The 23520-nt window shown below is 40.1% G+C and overlaps 1 protein-coding gene across 4 annotated transcripts; it reads left to right on the forward strand.

The window, feature by feature from the left end:
- Window positions 1-262: 262 nt before the first annotated feature.
- On the forward strand, window positions 263-22302 carry ark2n (arkadia (rnf111) N-terminal like PKA signaling regulator 2n). Of its 4 annotated transcripts, none has more exons than XM_023823149.2 (5): window positions 263-445; window positions 3656-4519; window positions 16642-16821; window positions 17514-17640; window positions 19074-22302. In XM_023823149.2, the coding sequence occupies exons 2-5, from the start codon at window positions 3745-3747 to the stop codon at window positions 19261-19263; spliced, it is 1272 nt and encodes a 423-aa protein (XP_023678917.2). In that variant the 5' UTR covers window positions 263-445; window positions 3656-3744; the 3' UTR covers window positions 19264-22302. The 4 variants fall into 4 exon arrangements, with proteins under 4 accessions (XP_023678917.2, XP_023678921.2, XP_023678919.2 ...); XM_023823150.2 differs by lacking the exon at window positions 263-445 and adding an exon at window positions 509-618; XM_023823153.2 differs by lacking the exon at window positions 16642-16821.
- The last annotated feature ends 1218 nt before the right edge of the window (window positions 22303-23520 follow it).

Consider the following 23520-nt stretch of genomic DNA (forward strand, 5'->3'; position numbering starts at 1 on the left):
TTGCCTTTGCTTGTTCATGCAAGTTTTTTTCAAAGTGAAATGGAAGTCTGCACCCAGTTTTCATTTGGGGTAAAACCATTCTATCCCATCCACGGAAATCATCAGATTGATGTCTGAGCTGCGGCATTTTTGAGGACCATTCCTTGATGGGTTTAAATGCCTATTCCTTGCCTCGTTGAGAGAGGGCGCTACCCCATTTTCCCTTTAGTCAACCATGGGCACTTTCACCGGAAATTACGCATGTATATGACGTGAACAACGGCCGGTGGTGACATTTTAAAATAAAGTAGAACAAGGTGCTAGGAGGTACTTAAGCAAGAGGTTTAACTTAATGCTGTTTGTTGATATTAAGCGTTTATTTCGAACAATGTAAAAAACTACAAAAATTGACAGCATAAGATGTTAAAGACGTCGGGCACGTAAAGACGAACACTTCAATAATCAGGTAAGTTGTTTTAGTATACGATATTGAAATGTGGGTATTGCTAGTTAGCTAGCATACAGTCCTTTAGCCGTGCAGCTAGCTGTGCCCTTCCATTTTGTCGCTGCGCTTATTTGCCGTCTTACTTCGAAATGCAGCCGAAGCAAACACGAAGAAGGATTTTTGATACGAAAGAGGTCGGTGGCCTTGTTTCATAACTCTAGACTAGTGCGCAGTGAAGTTAGTAACTGCAGTTTCAACGGAAACTGGAAGCGGCACGAAACTTAAATGTTGACACTAAAATGTGCGAACGAGAGCATTTTAATGTAGCTGACAAGCGCACGAGCCGCGCTATATCCATTTCCGAATTTATGCGGTAATAAAGTGAAGCTGCTTGTATATTTGCATCCGTGTTTTTTACTCTAGTTACCGAGTGAGATTTGTGGGGGGGGGGTTGTTGCCCTGGGATTGACTGTGGCTGCAGGTTATATTCCGTGTTGCAGATCGTCGGACTTTAGTGGTGCCAGCAGCGATAAACAACTTCTCGGGACTTTTGAAGGCGCAATGCGCGGCTGAATGTGGATATCGGCGAACCCCTAACGGCAGGCCTAATGATCCACAGCATCCCGGAGAGAAATGTTTTATATTTAATCCTTCAAGGCTTGAATTTCACCTGTCCAAAGTTGTCCCATAAAAAAAGCATAGTCACACGCTGGCCCCCAGGGGAGGTCTGGGCTTTTGAAGCGGCTCTCAAACGCTATGTGGCAGATGCGGCCTCCCGGGGCACGTAGGCTCCGTCGTCCCGGTCATTGGCTATTCTGGCGTAATTGCTGGCGGTCTGCTTGGGCGCGGCAAAAAATAGCAACCGATGTTGCGGTTGCTGTTGCAGTGCGTCATTTTTACCCCTGCCTACTTGCTTCGAGCTCGACTTAAGGCGACGCGGCCGCCGTCAGCTTCCTTTGCAGGCCCGGGTATTCGCGGCATCCGTAGTCGGGAATGTTATAACGCAGTAGCGCCAGCGTAATTGTATTTTCGTCTGGGACGTGGTCCGTTTAGGAGCATCCAAACGAAGAGCCAGAAAAAAAAATCTGTCGTATATTTGGCGGGGGGAAGGCGAGACGTGGCACCCCTCAGAACCTGCACCAAACTGTCGTTTAAAGTAATCGTTATTGTTTATGCAACGAACAAATCTCATTCAGTGACATATATTTTCTGCATTGCTATTTATGAGAGATTGCGGAGTGTTTCCTGTTCGCTTACAGCCATTTTAGTTGGCAGTAACAGCTACAATTAAAGGTATCTGAATGTGGTGTATTTACAGGTTTTTTTTTTCCCCACAGAGTGCATAAGCTACTGTAGAGTGTAGGAATTCCGCTTTTTTAAAGCCTCATGCTTCTGTTACTTCCTTAGATTGTAGGGAAGTTTGGTGGATACCTGAAATAGCGAAATAATTTAATTTTTAAACTTATTTTCCATAAATTATTCAGTATTTGGTCCTTTTTAGTTGTTCCATAGCTTGTAGTACTAGGGAACTAGAGACCTCAAAGTGGAGGATCTTTTAGGTGATGTTTTTATAGTGATCTGCATGGAATTCTGAATTAAAATGGCCTTCTGTCACATGGCCTGCAGAAACAGGGAGTGCTCAGAAAAGAAGCGATTTATTGCTAGTTGTATGTTCCCAGGTTTCTTGATTCTTAATTAGAAGAAAATTCAGGAACCAAACCTGCAAATATTAAACTACCAATACTGATACTGCTACTACGTTGAGTAGCAACAGTAATTGGTATTTGCTTGTTTGAGGTTGGTAGGACCCAACTGTTGAATTGCTTTTGTAGTAACAATGTTGCTGTTAGTAAGTCTAAATTCATTCAATAAATAAGTAATTGCTTCTTTCATCACTTAGCATGTATGGGGTTAATATGTGGAATTTAGAAATAGCTTTTTGTCCACAAAGGCTGTTTCTGATCATAGCCTACTTGTGACCAATGTTGACTAAATGTTTAGCCTCCTGCACTTAAGAAACACATGGTTCTCCAACTTTATTGACATTTTTGTGAAGGGTTGCCATGCTGTTATGTTGAAATATTTAAACATTAAACATTTATATTTAGGCTTATAGAAACTTGATTTAGCCGTTAGTAAATAAGAGGTAATTTGGGACATTTAGAAATCCATTTTCATACTGTGGCAAGTGTTTGGGCATTTTTTTTGATTGCTTCCTTAATGCCTTTATCCAAAGTGAATTATATTTTGCCAATTTATTGGACATATTTAGTTTAAAAAAATCTGCTGTGCTACTTGCTGTGCCTCTATTTGGTGCATAAATATATAGGTTTTGTTCATGACTAAAGCAGACTGTTATTTCTGCAAACAATTAGATGGCATGAGCACCTGTTTCAGGCAGGTTCTGTGCCAAAAGGATACACAGTGATGTGACGGTGATTAGACCTAGTCAAGGACCTGCAGAAACTATGTTATCCGTATTGAGGGCCATGACCTTGCAAAGAAACCTGTGTGAATATACAGCGAGTCATTTTCTCCTTGTCATTTTTAATGGCAGACTATTGTCTCTTGACTGTTCTGGTTTACTGTTAATCATTTCTCTAAAAGCCTTTGAAATCTTGTCTGCTACTTTCCCACATTATCTTCAAATGTTTATTTCTTGTCCAGTAATTTATTTTGGATATTTGCATCTGTTTGAAATTTCTGGAGACAAGTTGGTAGAAAACCTCTCGTATTTCAGTACATGATTAACCTCTAGTAATAAGTCCCACCCTTGTCCTGAATTGTTTCTTGTGTGGTGTCCATTTGTCTGTTGCTGAACCTGTTAATACATAAGTCATGTCTTGGGTTGACCTTGTTTATGCCTGCCATAGCTTCTATACTAGAATTGTTCCCCTCAAGTCACCTTGCTCATGAAAATGAGGAAAACCAATTATCCTTTAGATTCGGTGCATTTTTTTTTGGGTAATTTCCTTTTGATATTGCTAGCGTTTCATATCTTATCCCTTGTATGAAATGGATCCTTTGCCTTTTGGCAGACTATATTGGGAATGCTTAGATGATTGGCAGCTATGTCTGCAGCGACACGGCCCATTCTCCAAGAAACAACTGTGTCAGAGCTGCTTTGTTTATTGATGCAGGTCCTCAGTTTGAAGTATTTCCACAAGCAGGGCATCTTATCAGCGGATCCGTTGTGTGTACTCTGTCAGTGGTGCCTCTTCTGTGTTGCAGGCATATTCCTGTTGGTACCACGGCTGCCGCACCCCTCTGCCCTGTGCTCTGAGACCAGAGACAGACGGGGGCGTCTCCACTTGACTGACATGAAGATGGCCGACACTGAAAAGCCTGAAGAGTTGGTGGACTCCAAGCCGCAGACGGAGGACGCGACTACAGGTGCAGCTGCTGTGGTGACAGGAGAGGACGAGCCCCTTAAGACAGAGACCACCTCCCTGTCTGAGAAGGAAGGCGACAGCCCCCTGCAGGTCGAGCCAGGCCTGCTCTCCATGCCCTGTCTGCTGAAGGAGCTGCGGAGAGACTCGCCGGAGTCGCAGCAGGCCTCCACGGAGAGCGAGAAGCCTCCGTCTTCAGGCCATGCCTATGAGAGTGACTCCTCCAACCCCTGCATGCTCTCCCCTTCCTCCAGCGGACACCTGGCTGACTCTGACACCCTGTCATCTGGGGATGAGGGCAGTGCAGTGCAGGCAGAAGCTAGTGGTGCCACTGAGGCCGGCGATCTCGGCCAAGGCGCCAGTAATCAGGTAGTGGCAGTTGGGGGTAGGAAGTCTCGGCGTCTGCGCTCCGAAAGCGAGATGTCTTCGGCAATGGCTGCCAAGAAGAATCGCTGCCAACCCAGCGGCAGCGACAGGCAGCCCAACGGCCGGCTGGCCAAGGTCAAAGGGCATCGGAGCCAGAAGCACAAGGAGCGCATGCGGCTGCTGAGGCAGAAGCGGGAGGCAGCCGCCAGGAAAAAGTACAACCTGCTGCAGGACAGCAGTACAAGTGACAGCGATCTGACGTGCGAGTCCAGCACCAGTTCCTCGGATGATGAAGATGTGGTGTCAGGGAGCAGCAAGACAATCACCACGGATATACCAGGTACCTCACACGTCGACCCAGTAAAGATGCTCCCTTCAGTTTTGTCACTGCTGAGTTGTGTGCATGTGTTTGGTCAGTCATGGCCTCATTCTTGTGACAATATCTTTTAAGCATTAATACTGACAACATGAAATGGGGAAAGGTAAGGATTTTAAGAAAATTGCATTGTGTTGCAAAGTCATCCTAAGCTGACATGGATTTTTCTGTGGTATTTTCCTGACGGAGTACAAGGTAATATTAGTGTAGATGCTGTGATCAGTTTAAGATGTTTCAGTGTGGCACTGTGCAGTTACAGCTTTGGGAAGTTGGGGTTAAAATCTTGTGATTTTGCTTTGTGCGTGGGGGGGGGTTTGCATATTCTTACTACTATCACGTTGAGTTTTCATAGTGTTCTGGTATGGTCCAGTCTTTCAAAGAGATATTGTTCAGGTAAAGTTGTGGCCGTATCTGTATATTTTTGAGTGTTGGACCAGAAAGGGTCCTGGGTGTCCCCCACCTTATGGCCTGTGCATTCCATGATAATTGGCCATTCGCTGACTCATTGGGAGCATTTATGCAAAGTGGGTTTGAGTCACAGTTGTATCCTGTATGTTGTATCAGATATTACCGTGTCACCTTGTCCCTGTGAGCGCCAAGCTTCCGTATACTGACAGTATTTTGCCAGTGTCTTCTGAAATTCATGGCTACTTTCAGTGTAAATGACCATTGCCCAACCCATTTGACTTCTGTAAAAAGCACAATTACTCTCTGGTTAAATGTCCTGCTGTAATTTCCTAAATGACCACATGTGTAGGGGTAAGGTTGCTTTGTCGGAGAATGTGGTTTGTTTTTTTTAATTTTATTTTATATATATATATTATTATTTTTTTATTATTAACATCACTGGCACATGGGGAAAATGCAAGGGTTCTCTTCCCCGTGAAGTTAATGAAGTGTTCGTCTGGTCTATAAATTGCTATTGAAAATTGACACTATAAATGGAGTTTACTTTGACCTAAATTAAAACGTGGAGCAGCTTTTGATTTGTATTTCTTTGTTTACGGAGCAGGTGAAAGCAGAGGTAGCACTGGTTGATTATGGATTGTGAGGTCCAGTGCTGGAGGGGGGTCATTTGCAGTATGTTATCACTAGTCGGTGTACAACATTCCTGTTTTGAATGTAGGACATTCTTTCTCTCTCTCTCTCTCTCTCTCTCTTTCTCTAGTTTTGATTTTTAACACCTTTCTAATTGGTCTGATCAAAACTTAATGGCATTGTCAAATTGATTTTCTCATGAAAGAGGTTGATTAATAGCAATATAGTTTTACAAGTTGTACTCAAACTTTTGCTGGGGTCCTTATTTAGTATTTTGGTCTTCTTTCATGCTCTATAATCTCATTGGAAAATGAAGTTAACACCATCAGTACTGCATACACATTGCAGCTTTGATTCAGGTTGCATCCCTGGTTTTGAAAACTGGATAGTTTAACCATGGAATTTGTGATTTCTTTTTTCTTTTTTTGTAAATTCCTGAAACATTTTGCAAAGGAACCGTCCATAGAGACACATGGTTTAAGGGTCACAACATTGAAAATGTTGTGGTCACTTGTTGGTCACTGGTATGTTTTACTTGCATCTTGGAAATGTATTGTTTTAGTACTGATTTCTGTTTTTTTATGTGATTATTGCTGATTTGAGTTCTGAGTTGTGAAACAAAGTCTGAAGATTTTTATTATTGAATGAACAGATTTTGAGCATGGTTAGTTTAGCGATTTGACAGTTTTTCATGTAGTTTTTCCTTAATTTTCTATACAATGATAGTGTAGAATGTACAGTTTTTCGGCAACACGTGCAGTCACACTTCAAACAAGTGTTTTTTGTGCTGCTTTTTTGTGTGTTTTGCATGTTTATTATCATGCAAGAACACCGGTTTATTTAGGTGGGGTTGGCTACAACCAAACTTTAACGTGTTTTACCAACAAAATGCTGAAATAATTCTTGAATGGCCTCAATGTCTTTAAAGCTGGCTTCCGTCGTGCCGAAGGAGTGAGCGGTCATATTCAGGGCCTGCTGGACAGCGGCGCGACCTGGGACCGGAACAGCATTGGCAACGTCTTGGAGGAGGCCATGACGCGCTTTGCCGCCATGCAGCGGCAGACAGAGGAGCGCTTCCGCTTATGGATGGAGAAACTCACGCGGCTCGACTCGGACGAAGATTCGTCCAAGAACTCTGGTGATGCCAGGGAGTCGAAACTGCCCTCAGGGTGCCAAAGGGCACCTCGTCCGTCCCCGCCCAGCTCATTCCTGCCCTCATCAGAGTCGGCCGAGACTCTGGCGGCATATATGATGGCCCGGCAGAATGCAGGCGCGAACCCCTCGCCTCTTAACAACAACCCGTCGGGGCTGGTTTCCCAGAATGGAAACCCACCCGGTCAAGACCCTGATCTTTTGAACAGTTAAGCATGATCTTGGGGACACAAGGCAATATGCATCCATTGTCTGGAAATCAGTACTAGCTACCGTCACAGAAAATGCCAAGCTTTGCCACTTGTGAAAAGGTTCTTTACAGAATACGAGTTGTTGTGGATTTATTATTATTATTGTTAATCTTTTAAATTTAAATTTTATTCCACATCCCATGTCGTAAATTAGTCACCATAAAGGAATTGCATTACATTTTGTCATAAAGCCTCCTTAGTATGTGGTAGGAAACATGCTATATTGCAAACAATTGGAAGTGGGAACTAATTAACCTTCAAATTGCTGCCTTTTCATTTAAATGGATAAGTCCCTTGTGGTGCATTTTAGGCTGTTTGTACAATAATTTGGTCAAGCACCAGTTAATCCTGATAGGTCGAAATGACCATTCTCTGTACCAAAAAAAAGTTGCTTTTCATGTGTAAATTGTTACAGTATAAAAATGGCTGAAATGCACTAAGTTCATTGACCCAGCCTATCCACTGCATGTGTTTTGGGGCACCTGGTCACCAAATCACTGTGAGAACCTTCATTGGGGGGAAGCGTGACTGAAGCCTTACCTGTTCTCTCATTTTCTATGCTTGATTTGGTTACTCTGTACATTTGTGGTTCAGCTTCTGCAGCACTGATGCAGACTGTATACTTTAGTTTGTACAGTGTGTCCACTTTTGAAACTTGTAGGTAGAAATACAGAAGGTATTCTAGTGGAAACTTTAGTTGTTTGGAAGGAATAAAGACTGTGTTCCCTAAACTACATTTTCACTTTGCTAAAATTGTCATATTGATGAGCAGCGATGAGAGAATGGATTCCTAAGGCTGGGCACTGTAGGTGGAAAGCCACTTTCTTGACTTTTGCTGATAGATCTTTATTCATACATGCAACAGTCACATTTTCTGCTCAGATTTACATAGGTTTAGAATTGTTTTTAAGTATAATTCTTGTTTGTGGTCAATTTAAAACATCCAGTAGTTCAGGCTTTGTGAACTTCAAACTGTGCAGTCCTGTTTAACAGCAGTTGGCAATATACCTGCCCTGTGATGTGGTAGAATTACAGTTTGAAAGTGATTCACTATAGCAAAGCACAGAAGATGGCAAACCTTTATTTTGGCCTGTACCAAATTAGGTACTTCATTGACAACCAAAAATTTAAACTGTGCACGTTCTGTGAAGCCTATACCTTACTTGGGAAGCTCTAGCCTTAAAACCAGAAACTTCAGCTGAATAGCCAGTATAAAATTACCTACCGACTGAATAATGGCTCTTTCCTTTTGTCCTGGGCTCAGTTCATGTTGCTTATTTTGGTCACCAGTCATGCACGTAGTGTGCACATTGAGTCTCCCCCACCAAAGAAGCTGAAGTCTGTTTTTTTTGCCCCCTCATTACCAACTTTATTTTTTTGGTCTTAAGAAGTGAAGAAGGAAAGTAGTCTACTATGGACAACCTTGTTTGTATGCCCAGATTGACTGACATAGATGCGCGCACACACCCACAGTCGTTCACGCCTGCTGATTTTTCTTTTTTTTTTTTTTTTTTTTTTTTTAGAGATTATGTTCTAGAAAGGTGCATTTTTGGTAAGATGTTAATTTAGACAATTTTTAAGATCTTTGTTTCAGTTAGATGTACTATATAGTTGAGGCCCCTAAGTGCCAATACCTTGTGTTGCCATAGTTTTTAATAAACAGTTGGTTTCAAGGAAGGTCAGCTGTCCTAATGCTTTAACACATTTTACCTTCATGAAACTACAAAAAGCTGTCAAAAATGTCAAGAATGGAAGATTAATACTTGATAAATATGATTTATGCGTTCAGTAATGTTTCAGGGCATTTCCAATGGGAAGTGGTTTATATTACCCTTTATCATTCTGGTTTAGGGGTGGGGATGGGTATTGAGTGCCACTGTTGGTGAAATGGTTGACATGTTTGGTTTGTCAACTTGATTTGTGTTTTGCATACTGCATGGACATGTATTGTGGCCCGAGGCATTGTTTCACCCTCGGCAGATGTTGCATGAGATGCACATTTTTTTTAATTATTTTTTTTTTTGCTTATTTCCAGACATGCAAAACTGCATTTAAAAAGGTTGAAGGTGCATTAAGTGCCTTTGTATATTTTTTTGTTTGCCTTTTTAACATTATTTTTACTATGCTTTTGAATCTGTAGATAATTTTGTAACTTGTCAGCGCATTTAATCTTGATTTAGAATTCAATAAAAGACTGTGATGCTCAAATTGGGGATAATGTATTTGTCGTTTGCCCTTCGGTATGGAGGGGACCCTGCCAGGATTCAAAAGATGCTTCCCTGGTGTTGCATCAATGCACTTTCAGACTGAGCTATAAATAGCTATAATTTGCCAATTTGTGCCAATTTGAGGACTTTTCTATTAGTTTTATGGCTTGCACACAGGCTGTAGTAAAGTCCCTACTTTAGTGGAGGATTGATTTAAAAAGAAAAAATGAATCTCCATACATTTTCTTTAAATTTAAATTTGACTTTGCTTGTTACCTTTTTGTGTGTCTCAAGGAAACACTTTTTTTCTCGTTTGATTCATGATCAGATGGCATGGTGCTTTTCTGTGACATGCAATAATGTTCTGCATGTTTCATATTATAGTGTTTCATGGCTTTTTATTAGTCTGCCCATAATGGTAGTAATTATGTTGGTGTTGGTGAAATTTTAACGCTCAGTTGCTAAAGATCCACAACAAATAACTATGTTTTTAATATATATTTGGGAAAGTTCTCCAGAATTAAGTTTAGCAAGTAAGGTGATAACATCTTGACATTGGCCAGAACTACAAGAAAGGGGTTTTATTTTTTTTAGCATGTTAGTCTGGGTTGGGGAAAAAATGAAAACAGGAGTTGGTTGATAAAACTTTGATTAATTTGTCTTCTGGTAATACAGTTTTGGTTTGTTGCCAAGATACACCCGGGGGTTTACTTATACTTGGGTTGTGGTTTTTCTGCTGTGTATATCAGATTTATGCGTTTTCTAAGGGAAGTAAGTCACACTTTCAGGTTGATACAGTGCATAAATATTGAGTGTTTAGCAGTAAATGTGAGGCTGTTACTGAGACTGTACATCTCTCCCTGTAATTGAATTAAAAAATCTTGTAATTGTCAATTTAAGGAGAAAGAGCGTTTAGAGTGAATGTGAGTTTTGGCAGCAGTTTACATTTTTTACAGTATGACCAATTGGAAGATAATGAGCTACATTGTAGAAACTTGATGCATGCCCCACACTGGGGTAGTTACCATGTATTACTAGGTCATAAATATGAATATTATACATTAGGGGTGTAACGATACACCAAAGGCACGATTCGGTTCGGTTCACGGTTTTGGAGCCTCGGTTCGGTTCTGTTCGGTTCGGTTTCTGTTTGCTGTGGGTTTAGGGTTGATGTCATCTTAACAGCAATGCTAAGGAACAATAGATTCACTTAATAACAAGAACAACTAAACTTTTTCTTTATTAACTTTGCCATCACATTTTTAGTACAGTCAGGATACCTGGGTAAACAACAAAAATTAAATAAATACCTCCAATATAGACTAGTCAGAAAAAAACAATTCTAATACTAACTTTAGAATATAATATTTAGAACAAAATTTAGAACAAAAGCTCATCATTACTAATACAATTTAATCAAATGTGATAAAATAAAGATGTGTTTAAATTGGTTAAATTAGTTAGTCAAGTGACGTCAACCTCAACAATGGGCAGCAGGGGGCGTGAGAGTACCGCGGTACGCCACGAGAGTTTCGCGATACGTATCGTGGTTCGTGTATCGCGATATTTCGGTTCGGTTTGTAATATCGTTACACCCCTATTATACATGACTGTGTGCAACATTTATTTTAACACTCAATTAAGTGGTACCTCAGAACTCGAATTTAATCAGTTCAGAACTCCGGATCGAATCCTAAAAAGTTTGAGTTGTGATCGAATTTTCCCCATAAGAAATAATGGAAAACCAATTAATTGGTTCCCAGCCTCAAAAAATTTTAGTATTTAAACACAAAATGAACCGGATAAAACAAGAGCATATACTGTACTAAACACATCTAAGCACGTTTATCAAAACAGTAATTTGTAATGTAAGAAAATAAATTTCCGGTCTGGTTATTGTATTGTCAGTGTGCGTTTTGCCTGCCTTACCTGTAATTAAACCCTGTATTCCCGGATACCCTGACATCTGCGCCTTCGTCTCCGTTCTGTCCCCGCTCAGCACGACAATATTATTATAATTAAATGTATTAATGGTTTATTATTAAAATAATAAATCTTTATTTTTAAATGTATTATATAATTACTGTTACTGTCTTTCATTGTCTAAATTTATTTTTACTGTCAAAATATGTTTTCATGTAGTGTAAACATGCAGGATGCTATCACAGCTAATGCGAGACTGAGACTGAAGCGTTACCCTTTGTTTCCGCTGAGAGACGTGCTGCGTGACTCATTTCCCCGCCGTACAAGTTCTTAGGTCGCCGTTCACGGTCTGACTTCTGAGATTCATATCGAGTTCTAGGTAATTTTTTTTCGAACTGGTTGGTTCGACCTTTAAGAAATTCGACTTGTAATGAGTTTGAGAACTGAAGTACCACTGTATTAATGTTTGTGTAAAAACGTGTGTGTATTTGGTAGGGCTGCTGTGATTAGTCGATGTAGTAAATGACAACACTGAAAATACGTCAACAGCAATATTCTAAATTGATGCGTCTCAATGAAATTACCTTTTGATTTCTTAAATGCTTCAATTCATTGTTTCCATGTTAATTTCACTGTTCAAATTTTCACTAAACAAAAAGGTAGTTTTACACTCTGCAAAGTTGTGATTGCGTACCAGGGTGGCACAAGCTATGCATGAGCACCTTAAGAGGAAATGCCCAGTGCTATTCTGGATGATGGACCTCCAGAAAAAGCAAAACCATGTTGTCGATTTAATTTAATAAACGTGATTAAGTACGGAGAGCTTTTTAATATTTTAATTAATTAATATCCTTGTAGCTGTTAAATATACTCATGGTTTAAGCCATAAAGTTGTCTGCCTTCTACCTTAGAATCTCCATTGAATTAGTGTTTAAGAAAACGTGTAGCTAGGATCTGAGCTTATTCTTCATTGATTGACAGTGCATGTGTGTGCTAGTGCACGTTCAGCTTGTTGGGATCGCTGTTACTGTAAAGTAAAACTAACAACAAATTAACGAAAATAACTTGGGAACTGAAATAAAAATGGAAACTACTTACCAAAAAATCGGCAAAAAGTACTGCCATACCACCAGCGTCTTTTTACCTTGTGTATCCACAATATCTACTCTTTTAAAAGATATTGTGCTTGCTAAGCTGTCCCTTTCTTTACCGCAACTTCAGTGTTTGTTTCCATGATTTAATAAAATGGTAGCATTAGGGAACTCTACTAACCGAATTTAATAAACATAAAGTGATGCCGAATTTATACAGATTAACTTTTGGGCTTCACAATATGCATATCATTAATATTTTATACATACTATTAATCTCCTTATCGAATTGAGGGTGAAAATGATGTCCATATAGTGCCAAAAAGCCAACGTCTATTATCTAAAGCCCTGCAATGATAAAGAGTTTCTTGTCAAAATAAAATGAACTTGGATGGTAAATTTGATTTTCAGGAGGAATATGAATCGTTAAATCGGTAAAATTGTCTATAGGTTAATCCATAGTAAAATACTTGGTAGTGGCAGCCTTACTATAAGGTGTTTGATTTTTATGAAGAATTTTCAGTGTAAGTCTTGAATGTTGGATGCTGTTAGAGGGGGTGTATCTGTTGGAGTGCAAGCAAACTGCATTTAACTACATTCTTTAATTCAAGCAAAAATTCATAGTATTTTCTCTGTCTGCTGACACTTCAAGATACACCGCATAGATCTGTAGTGGATTCATTAAAATTTTGCTACTTGTATTTAGAAAATAACATTTAATGTCACATAAGTGATGTTTTTAAGTATTTATGTAATGTCGTTTCACGGTGCTGCTGTAGTTGAGCATGCCTTTTGGGTGTTAATTATGGCTTCTCATTGAGCCGAATGCCAAAGTTTGCTATAGCTGACCATTTCCTACTGTGGTTGATGGTCATAGGTAGGCATCTCAGAGTTGGAGATCAGATTGCACTTGTGGTATGATGGATGAAATACTTTATATTTCAGAAGTGGTGCATATCAAGTCCTGTCTTTCTGTAGATGTATTAGAAATGTCCCAGAAAATTAATCTGACCCCTTTCCACATCGTCATTTTCAAGTTATAGCTCAGTTTAACTGCTTCTACTTCAAAGGATTTTTCGTTTTTTTTAATAAAAAATTTACGATGACATTTTTCTGTATTGTCAATAAATTTTTTTGTTGGAAAGTGTGATAAGTCATTTGTAAGTTTAAATATCAATATTGGGTGTAACTCGCTGGCTCCAAGTTACTAAAATGTACAGAAAAAAATCAATTGCATTAAAGGAAACACTACCTTATGATTTTACATATGGTGCCACTAACATTGAATGATGACAAAAGTTTAAATATCAGGCAGCAATATCGCGGTCAACATTGACACATAGGAACTGATATTTATTTATTTGATTCCCTTTTTTAACACCAGTTTTTAACCAATATGTCATGCATTGCTAAGGCTAGCATTACTTGTCATACTTGGCTAGCTAGTTAGCTACTTCTGAGTGCTGCCGTTGTTTGCTAAAAGAACAACTTTTTCACACTACAAATCAAGCACCGTAGCATGTAGATTATCTTAACCTTTAGAGAGAGCATTCTGTGCTACAAAATGGGCAAGTTTCCCAATACTATCAAGTTTAAAGATCATCAGGTAGTGGTTCATTTATGAATATTAATAAAAATTCCTTTGTCGTCCCATGTTTGAGATTTGCAGTCCTGCCTGCTGCTTTGTCCGTCTACTTGCAGCATGTGAACACAAGCACATGGTTTGGAAGTAGCAGTATCTTTATTTTACCAGGAAAAATCAGTTCTGGCTTTACAGATCGATGCATTGAACCGCTGCCTTAATTCATCTCAATGACGCATTTTATTCTGGAAGCTAAATACTAACTTTTACATGTAAATTTCTTTTTCCTCGATGTGCATGAAAGGTTGTAAATCTGGCGTGAATCAAGTTGTTATAGACCAGTGCTGAAGAATCCTGTGCGATGACTTTTTAAATCTTATTTTGATAGCCTCAGGTGATGGTGTTTCTGGCTCAATTAACATCCGTGTTAAATTATTACTATTAAGGAACTTATGAAGATAGTAGGGCAATAACTCAGAAAGACCCAAAGCGAGAGATGACCAAGATTAGAGAGAGACTGATCAAATATTCTTGGCGCGGCATCTCTAAGTTACTGTCACGCATCTGGTTGGTCTGTATCAGGTTGTTTGTAACAGCAAAGATCCTTGTCCCTCTTTCCAAAAGGGTCACAAATGTAAAAAGGTATTTTAGATGATCTTGATGTGGGGTTCCTAGATTTCTCATTTAGATTAGTGTAGTAGAACATAAGTGTTACTTTATTGGTCCTCGTGGAGTCTTTTCACGTGTCCAATCTTGCTCTCAGTGAGACACACAAGTAACAGATGTGTTACATGCTGGGCGCATCCCCCTGGTGAAGGGGGTTATTGGCCTTACTCAGGGGGCCCTGGATTCAAACCGGTGACCTTCCGGTTCTAAGCCAAACACCGCACCCAGTACAGTAGGAATCACTATCCAACCAAATGATGTCAAGCCTTTAAAAATTCTGAAACGTATCATCAATTCTTGGATACCTGGTCTGTTATAAATGCAGTTTGGAAAGCAGTGAACTCTTCTTTGGTTACCTGTCAGACATATATATTATATTGGAATCAGATTTACTCAGACTTAAAGGTATGGACATGCATCGTGAGTCTGAATGTTATGTGTAGGCGCTGTTTGACTTATTAAACATTAGCATAACATGCTAAAATGAATCCGGGTTCCAGTGTTTCAAAACACTGCAGATGACCCATTTTTAACTTGCTGTTGATGCAGTTGGCCTTTTGCCTCTCAGAAGTATCTTTATATGGTCATTGTGGAAGGTTACACTTTTTCCAAGATGTAAATTTCATCTCCCCCAAAGGGGAAAAACTGGTTCCCCGCTTTTCATAATTTTAGCAGTTTTATTAGCACATTAATGCATGCTATTACTGCTCGATACCCTAGTTGTGAGTTACTGTGAATTTCATTTTAGCCTATGTTTCGGCCCATTCTTTTGTAAGACACGTCTGCGGTGGATGAGTACTGTCTGAACATAATTGCACTGTGTGCCAAGAAGTGTGTGTGTGTATGCGCACGTGTGAGAGGACATACCAGGCTAACATGATGATTTGAAACACAGTGCTTCTTTACCTTGTAAGGCCTCAGTAGGAAGTGTTTCAGTGTCCTGCTTGCAGAGCTTACTTTTGCTACTGATGAAGAGTTGCAGTAATGTCCAAATACAGATGTGACTCTGGGTAGGTGGTTAACATATTAATTTGCATGGGTCTTATGCATGTGTATTGTACGGTTATTCCTGCATTATATGCAGTAATTTTGCACCAATGCCATTTAAACCCCAATTTTATACAGTGAGAAAATTATTCATTATGTGAAATATGTATGTGTGTAAATGCGATGTCTCGTACATTTCACTTGGCTCGACACATTTATTTAAAGCATGGAAATGAAGATGCCCCCCCCAACCCCCAACCCGGAGTGTCTGAAACCGTCGTCATGGCATTACCTTTCCGGCATTTCAAGCATGGGATTTTGTAATTACAACATGCCACATCTCTAACTTCCGGTCGTCTGTGAGGGTTTTCCTCCTCTCCTGAACAATGGGCGCTGCTTGTCATATTGCCTGCATCCTGCATCGTGTCTGTTTTGTGAATTGGGTGAGGTGTTCTGGTTTTATTCTGCACTGACCTGGAAAGAAAAGTCAGTCTAGTTTTCAGCATTTTGAATCAGAGCATGACATGCTTTTGAGACCTGTTCAACTGTGTTTCTTCTTCAGAATGTTTATGTTGAACACCCCCCCCCCCCCAATAAAAAAAATAAAATAATGTGCAGTCTAAACTACATACAAGCATGTTTGTATTGATGATTGTGGCATGGTTACATTAAGTCTGTCTCTGTATATGGTTAAGTTGATCTTCTCCTTTTCATTGAAAGGTGAAGTTAGCTATTAGAAGTTTGCTGAACTGTTAATAGTTTCCTAATGGAGAACTGATTTTGTACAGATGACTAGCTCCCAAAAACGAAATAATTGAAAATCCCTTATGATGTTTAAATTTTGCTTTTTTAAAATATTAAGATAACATGACCTGCTTTAGTGTTTTTCAGTCCTCCTCATGCATCACGCATTAATTGTCCTTATTGCAATAAGGCCAATATGTGTTAGGATTCCCATGTGTTTGGGACTAAGCTTTCGACAGCTTGGTGGCTCTTCTTTTCAGTGGTGCTTGGTATAAGCTTCTGAGTGCTTTGATTTTTGGATGAAAATTCCTGAGATGGGGTGGGCTGTTGCTTTTTCAGAATCACGGGTGACTTTGGCTGCAGAAGTTCAGGGTATTCCGAGACATGAATGATCCAGGGCCAGGTGACACTAAGTAACGTTTAGTGTTTTCTGTGTTTTCTACAGATGGGCCTCCAGTTATTGCACATTATGATATTTCAGACACTAATTCTGACCCGGAGGCGTTAAATGTGGACAATCTGCTTGCAGCCGCTGTAGCTAAAGAACTAAATACATTCAAAACCCAGGATATGAAAGCAATTTCTTGGGCAGAAAGAGGGCATCTTGGTTCAAGCTCCGAAACAGGTTAGTTAATGTGGCCTATTGAATCTTTCCTTTCCGTCCTGTGAAATTGCAAGCCTTCAAACCAGTGGATGGTCTTCTGTCCCATGCTGAAGGCTTCTTTAATGGTGCATTGAGAAGATACTGTGGCAGCACACACTTCAGGATTTCTCCATAGGTTTTGGGAAACCAGTGTTATCCAATATTGTGATCTTAGATGTCAGTGTTTTTATTAATAGCTGGTTTAAACTGCGTTTCTGCTTTTGTGATTTTTGACATGGTTTAGCAGTAAATGTATATTTATATACAATTATTTTTTAATATAAGGTGTTTTTTTATTTGTGAAACTGCCACCCGTGTTCAGTTTTTGCAATGCAATTAGATAAGTTATCAAGAAATACTTTACTGGAGGTCTGCTTATTTCTGGTTGTGCATGTTAATGTATAATGTATTTTTTGGTTGTCTATGATATGTTTAGTTAAACTCTGTTAATCAGTGTTGGAAAATAAATTGTTGTATGTACATGCTGTTTTTGTACTATTTGTATTACACCTGAAAATGATACTTCTGGTTAAATCTAACACTTGAGCCAAGGTGAGGGGGAATGTTCCCTCTGTGTCCTGAAGGGTTGGGTCCATCTTTCCTGCCTCAGAACAAACACAAGATGTGAACACAGTCCATCAGTCTCAGTCAACTTGTTGAACTTGTTGTTTCAGGTCAAAAAGAGGCAACGTTTGCACATGGGGATGCCCCCGCTCGTGGCCCCCACCAGGTCAAGGAGAAGATAGACGTCCCTTCCTCTGACAGCGAGGTGGAAATTGTTGGCGTGCAGGAGAACGCAAGGTTTGTATCCCATCTTCACAAACACTCCTGCAGCAAGCAAACACAGCTCTGTTAATCTTTCACACTTGTTGATCGTGGTGTCTGAGTTCTATAAGACCCCTTTATTTTTGATGAATAACTCAGAAATATTCATCTGTCTGTCTCCCTCCATCCATCCATCCATGCTGTCATATGTAAAAATTCACCAAATATTAGACATGAAATTTTTCTGGAAATTGTGTTTTGTACTCATGTAAATGTAATTGTGCCAGCCACTTGATGTTTCACCTTGTCTGGCTGGTTGTCGTCACCATGCTCTCCAGATGTGTGGCTAAGCGATCAGCTCAGGTCTTTTGTATCCTTGGCATCCATCTTACTGCTGAGCAGCCAATCCATAAGGGTGTTAATGCACCAGCTGTCCTGGGACATCTTCTTGGACCCAGATCCTTCACAGCTGCTAAAGACTTCCTCTGGTTCTCCAAAGGCAACTTGTAATACATCAGATTCATACACGTCGGCTTTCAAAAAGGCCTTGTACAGTCTTATCAGGACAAACTCTACCTCTCTTAGATTACAGCATTTCTTTTGTACAGATGTAATCCTGCCCAGATTCATATTTATGAAACTTTATACTGTTGAATGAAAACAGGCATTCAGTGATGTCAAGAACATGAGTTTATAGAAAAGCGAGTTTGTTCATTTAAGTTTTTTTATTGCGTATTCTGGTTAATTTGTTCTTAGATTTGAATCTGAGTACAGCAGCCCCCCTCTCCACCCCACCCCCATCCGCGGGTGATATCCAAGGCCTGCTGCAGATAGCCGAAAGCATAGCTAAACGCAAATCGTCTGTGGACCCAATATATAATATGTTTTTCATGTGCTTACATATGGTAATTGATAAACTATGCAGAGTAAAACATTACCAACATTAAATACAGTAATAATAAAGTGCATTATACAGTACTATAATTTACTGTGCTCTCGAGTGAATGGGATTCTGATGTTTTAGCCTAATACTCAAAAGGTGATATAGCAATCAAAAAATATATCATGTATCACTGGATGATGGAGCAATGAAAATCATGCTTTTTATACTTCTCAAAGGACGAAGGAACAATGAATAAACACATTTTACAATGAGAAGTATTATTCCTGAACATAACTTGTAATGAGAAAATTGTTTAAAAATATCTTGGCCTATTGTGGGTACTCACTGGCTTACAGCCTGTATTCATGCACGGATTGAAAATCATGAACCGTCTCAAATTTTCCAACTTTTTTTTTTTAAATTTTTTTTCCAGGCCATAGTAAGCCCCGGATACGGGGGTCCCACTGTAGATTTTTTCTGGCCGATCGTGTTTTGTGGTATTTTCTCTGCTAGTTTCAAGGGTTTAAAAATCCAACACCATCTTGCATGAACATGCTGTTTAGGTGTATTCTCTGGTTGCGTTCAGGTGCGTTCACCCCAGAGGAGGTGTGATCCAGAGCGTGTCGTCATGGAAACATGGTCCCGTCTCACAATGCAACAGCACAAGGCAGCCTCCTCTGTGGACAGCAGTCTCTATCCAGCCCAACTGGGTGCCCCCACCTGAAGTAGTGGACCTCACTCTGGACGAGGATGCCAGATGCAAATACCTACTGTGAGCAACCAAAGCACTGATGAGCCCCCCCATCTTCCTCCCCCCATCTCCCTGAAGTGCGCTGAAGAAATCCTTCCCTCTCAGGAGGCCCGTCTGGGTGTTACTGATAACTTGTAACTTGTTAGAACTTCCTTTCTGAGTGCTGTCTACTTTGAACCTACTGTAAAATCTGGTGTACAAGTCTGCTTTCTATGGAGTTTTTTTTTTTTTTTTTGATTTGTCTCAAAGGGCAGAGTGACCTAGTATAGACATGACTTATGCACAGGATTATATGGTAATTATAGCAATATTTTATTTTATTTTTTTACTATTGTGACCCAGAGGTATCTTTTTAAGTAGGTGCACTGTTTAAGCTAGCTATAATAAGAATTAAAAATAAAACAACTTAAGCTGCTGCATTTAAAAAAATATCACAAGGCTTTGTGAGAAGTAGTAGTTCCGGAGCTGTAAGAACTTCCCATCTGAGATAACGAGACGGCTGGATGATTTTTGGAAAAACGCTACAGTACAGGATGGCGACTGAAACTCAGGCAGCACCCCTGTCATTTGGGCTTCGTACAACATGGAACAAAACGCATTTGAGGGAGGGCGCTACAGCTGTTCAGTGCGCAGTGTGACGGCACTGCCCGTGTTCACCTGTGAGTGCAGTGCTGTCTGAAGTGTCCATTTCAGGCAGGTGGGATTGGCACAGCCTGTAGGATAGATGTGTTTTTACCATGTGCTGTTATTTTTCTTTGCAATACGGATGCTGGCTCCACATGTAATATGCTGTGATGCACCTGCTTGTTACAGCTGCATTTCATCGCTGTTTTTAAGAGAATGTAATTTTATAAAATGGGACAAAATCATCTAATCATTCACGGATGTTAATGTACTGTAGGCATACATTTTAAATTTGTTTCTCCAGTGGACATGCATCCAAATCTACAAATACTCAGATTCAATTAATCTATAGCAGTTACATTACATTCAATTAATCTATAGCAGTTACATTACATACAATTAAAACTCACCTGCAAAATAAATTGATTTAGGAAAGACACTTGTGAAATATTATGAAGTTTGATGTGGTTTGAAAATATTTTGGAAATTCATTGTGAGCTAAATTTCATGGTTTCGTGGTACAGTTGCGTGAGAGCTTTTTACATAAGAGCAGCTAATAAATTACTGTCGTGAATCTCCGAAAATATTTTAAAGCATCTGCAAATTGACTAGCCAATACACCTCAGCCTTGGAAGACCACTGAGTTGATTTTTTTTTTTAGCCCCAGACACTGAAACATTTAGTAAATTTAGATCTCCCATTGCTTTGTGATTAATAATTGAGAAGGAGAAAAGCACTGTGATGTGTGTTTCGGGTGACAAGCATCATTTTCCTCCCCCACCCAGTAAATCCGCAGTACTGTCATACACACATTCTGTGTATGGAATCAGTGTGTGTTGTCATAGAAACAGGCATTGCATTGAGCCCATGCTACTCAAACTATGCTTTGTCCCAATATCTCAGTAACATTGCAGTGGTTGCTTTTAGCCAAGTGAATGTACAGACACGCTTCGTCTCTTTACCAGCTCAGCGCAAGTTTGACGGACGTGAACTAGATTGTCTCTTAACACCAGCATGAGCAGTGCGCCTTACCTCGACTTCCCCGACAGCCCTTTACGTACATGAGGATATGCTGTACCTTCCGCTCTCAGCGTTTGATTGCGGAGTGTTGCCAGCCAATCACCTCACAATGTGCACTATTCATTTTGAGAATCTATGTACCCAGTCACCCTAGATTACATCATTTTTGCTCTCTATACAAATCCTGTTTTAGTAATAGATGTGTGTTACCTAAATATCAGGAAATCAGACCGGGGTGTGTGAGATAAACTTAAGGATGCAGAGTGATATGCTTGTCAGTGTGTTTAAACAGGAGTCTCTGCTTTAGGTAGTATTGGCTTAAAGGAGCTGGAGAATTTTTAAAACATTCATTTTGAGCTTGGAAGCATCTTGCAATTTTGTTTCTGCTATAGATGGCATTAAACAGACTTGAATTGAGAATGCGCAAGAAAGGGTTACTTATGAGATGTCAGAAGTCTGTTCAATATATACATAAAGGGAATCGGTATGTCCTCTCTTGGATTTACCAGCACAGGATCCAACTATCCCTTGGCACACTTGAAATCCAGGGGCTTCTCACCAAACTATGGCTCTAGGTCATTTTAACAGGGAGGGGGATTTAAATTTTAGTCAAATGGGATAGGATTCACGCCACACGGCTAACTTTGCATCCCTCTTCCCTGGTTTGAATTAAACTTACTCTGAAACGTACAGCTGAAGCAGCATCTTTGACCGAAAGGAATGGATGTTGATGTTTCTTAAACCCTCATGTTAAATCTACTGTTAAGGATGTATGTGTGAGAGATTCTCAGATGATGATGCTGTAAAAGCCCACACGATTTTATTTTTAGTATTAACCACTGGATTCCACTGGCACTTCTGTTTTGTCGCTGGCCTGTATACTAGTCTACACACCCAGCTCTAGGGAACCAAAATTGAATTTGCAATACACCTCCTGTTGAGCACTTGTTCATCTGCAGAGATCAGAGTGTGACTTTCTAACTTTTGTGACCTTGATGTTTTCAGGATATGGTGTGTGGAATATTTGTTTAACCAAAAAAAAGGAGGATCCATCCAGCACCACAATTTCTATGGGCAGGGAGAACAAAAGTGCAACAATCCTAATTTTAACATCTTTATTTTTGGTGGTTAATTATTGTACAGTAGTTTACAGTACTTGGTAATCAAAGCTCAAGCATGATGCACATACATAATAAGCATTTAAATGGAAGTTATTTTCTTGCTTGCATTTAAACATTGTCCCTAGTAGCTCACCCACCGTGTATTTCATTGTTTTAATTTTAACTTCCAGTATTTTAAGTTAACAAATGAGTGTGTTACTTTTCTTGCTTGTGCAAGTCCCTGACTTCCTTGAAATTTTAATTCTGTAGTATAAAATGAAACTATTTTAAAACAAAATAAATAATGTATTTAAACACTGCATATGTGTGTGTTGACTTGTCGACTTGGCTTCTGATCTATCCATATCTCTGTTACAGTGACACGGTTCCTTCATCACTGCATCAGTTTTTCCTCACTGTTGTTGGTTACCATTTTACAACAGACCAAGTCTTTCAAGCTGCTAAACTCTCAGATTGGTCCATAACTTTTTCAAAAGAAGATCTATACATCTCACAGTGTAGTGAAGTTATTTTAATCCTTTTCAAACCATTAATGCTTTAGTCTGGCGGGGGGAGGTCGACTCACCAGTGCGTGGCACGGTCAGGTGACATGCGCATCCAGTCTCCCCCCATTTTATAAGTCCTATATTAGGCCCCTGAAAACATGCACTGCCTGATGCCCCCCTCCCTATTGTAGCCCTTCCCAAGACCCAGAATCTCTGATTGCCCTTGTATTGATGCTGAAACCAGTGAGTCTTGTTTTTGTTCCCACTCACTGTTTCACTAAATCTCCACTCCCATGCACAAATAAAGTCCCTGTTCCTTCCTCCCACCCACATATCACATAGTTCACATCATGCACGTACCCTGAAATGAAATTCGGGGGGGTTCCGGCAGATTTATGGGGGGTTCAACCTTGTTATTTTCCTACCTGGCTGTGTGTCTGGTCAGGAGAAATAGGGGAGGAGGACATGTTCAAACCCATAATTTTACAATGTGGCTACGTGCCTGGTTCCTATCTCCCTAGAGCAAGTATTGCAGGTGGAAATAGTAAGAAGTTCATCCTTGACCCGAGTGTTTTTAACCCTCCTGAAGCCTGTGTCTGGATAGTCATGTCACAAAACGCTCCGGAAATTAGCCCGTTCACATTCAGTAGCAGCTTCTTAGTGTTTTCAGAGTGCGTCGTTAGTCTTGGTGAAAGGCCGGTTATGAAGCAGGTTGCACCCTGGATGGGATGCCGGGCCAGCAGAGGTCGCTGTTTCACACATCCCCACATACATTACATGCCGTCAACAGCTGGGCTTGACAGCGTATTTATACGATTGCGGAAAGTAACTCGAATATCTGAAGGAGAAACATTGACAGAGCAGCTCTCAGCGATTCTGCACCACGCTGTTCTTTTCTGCTTCCAAGTGGTCAAACTTGATCTCTTCCGTCTGGGTCTCTCACCCCAAACTTGTATTGAGATCAGCTGCCTGCACGTTACGTTGGCTAAAGTTGCCTCACACATGTAAAACGGACTGATACTAGTACCTTAC

The sequence above is a fragment of the Paramormyrops kingsleyae genome, chromosome 7, assembly GCF_048594095.1.
Source record: "Paramormyrops kingsleyae isolate MSU_618 chromosome 7, PKINGS_0.4, whole genome shotgun sequence".
In the NCBI taxonomy this organism is placed as follows: Eukaryota; Metazoa; Chordata; class Actinopteri; order Osteoglossiformes; family Mormyridae; genus Paramormyrops; species Paramormyrops kingsleyae.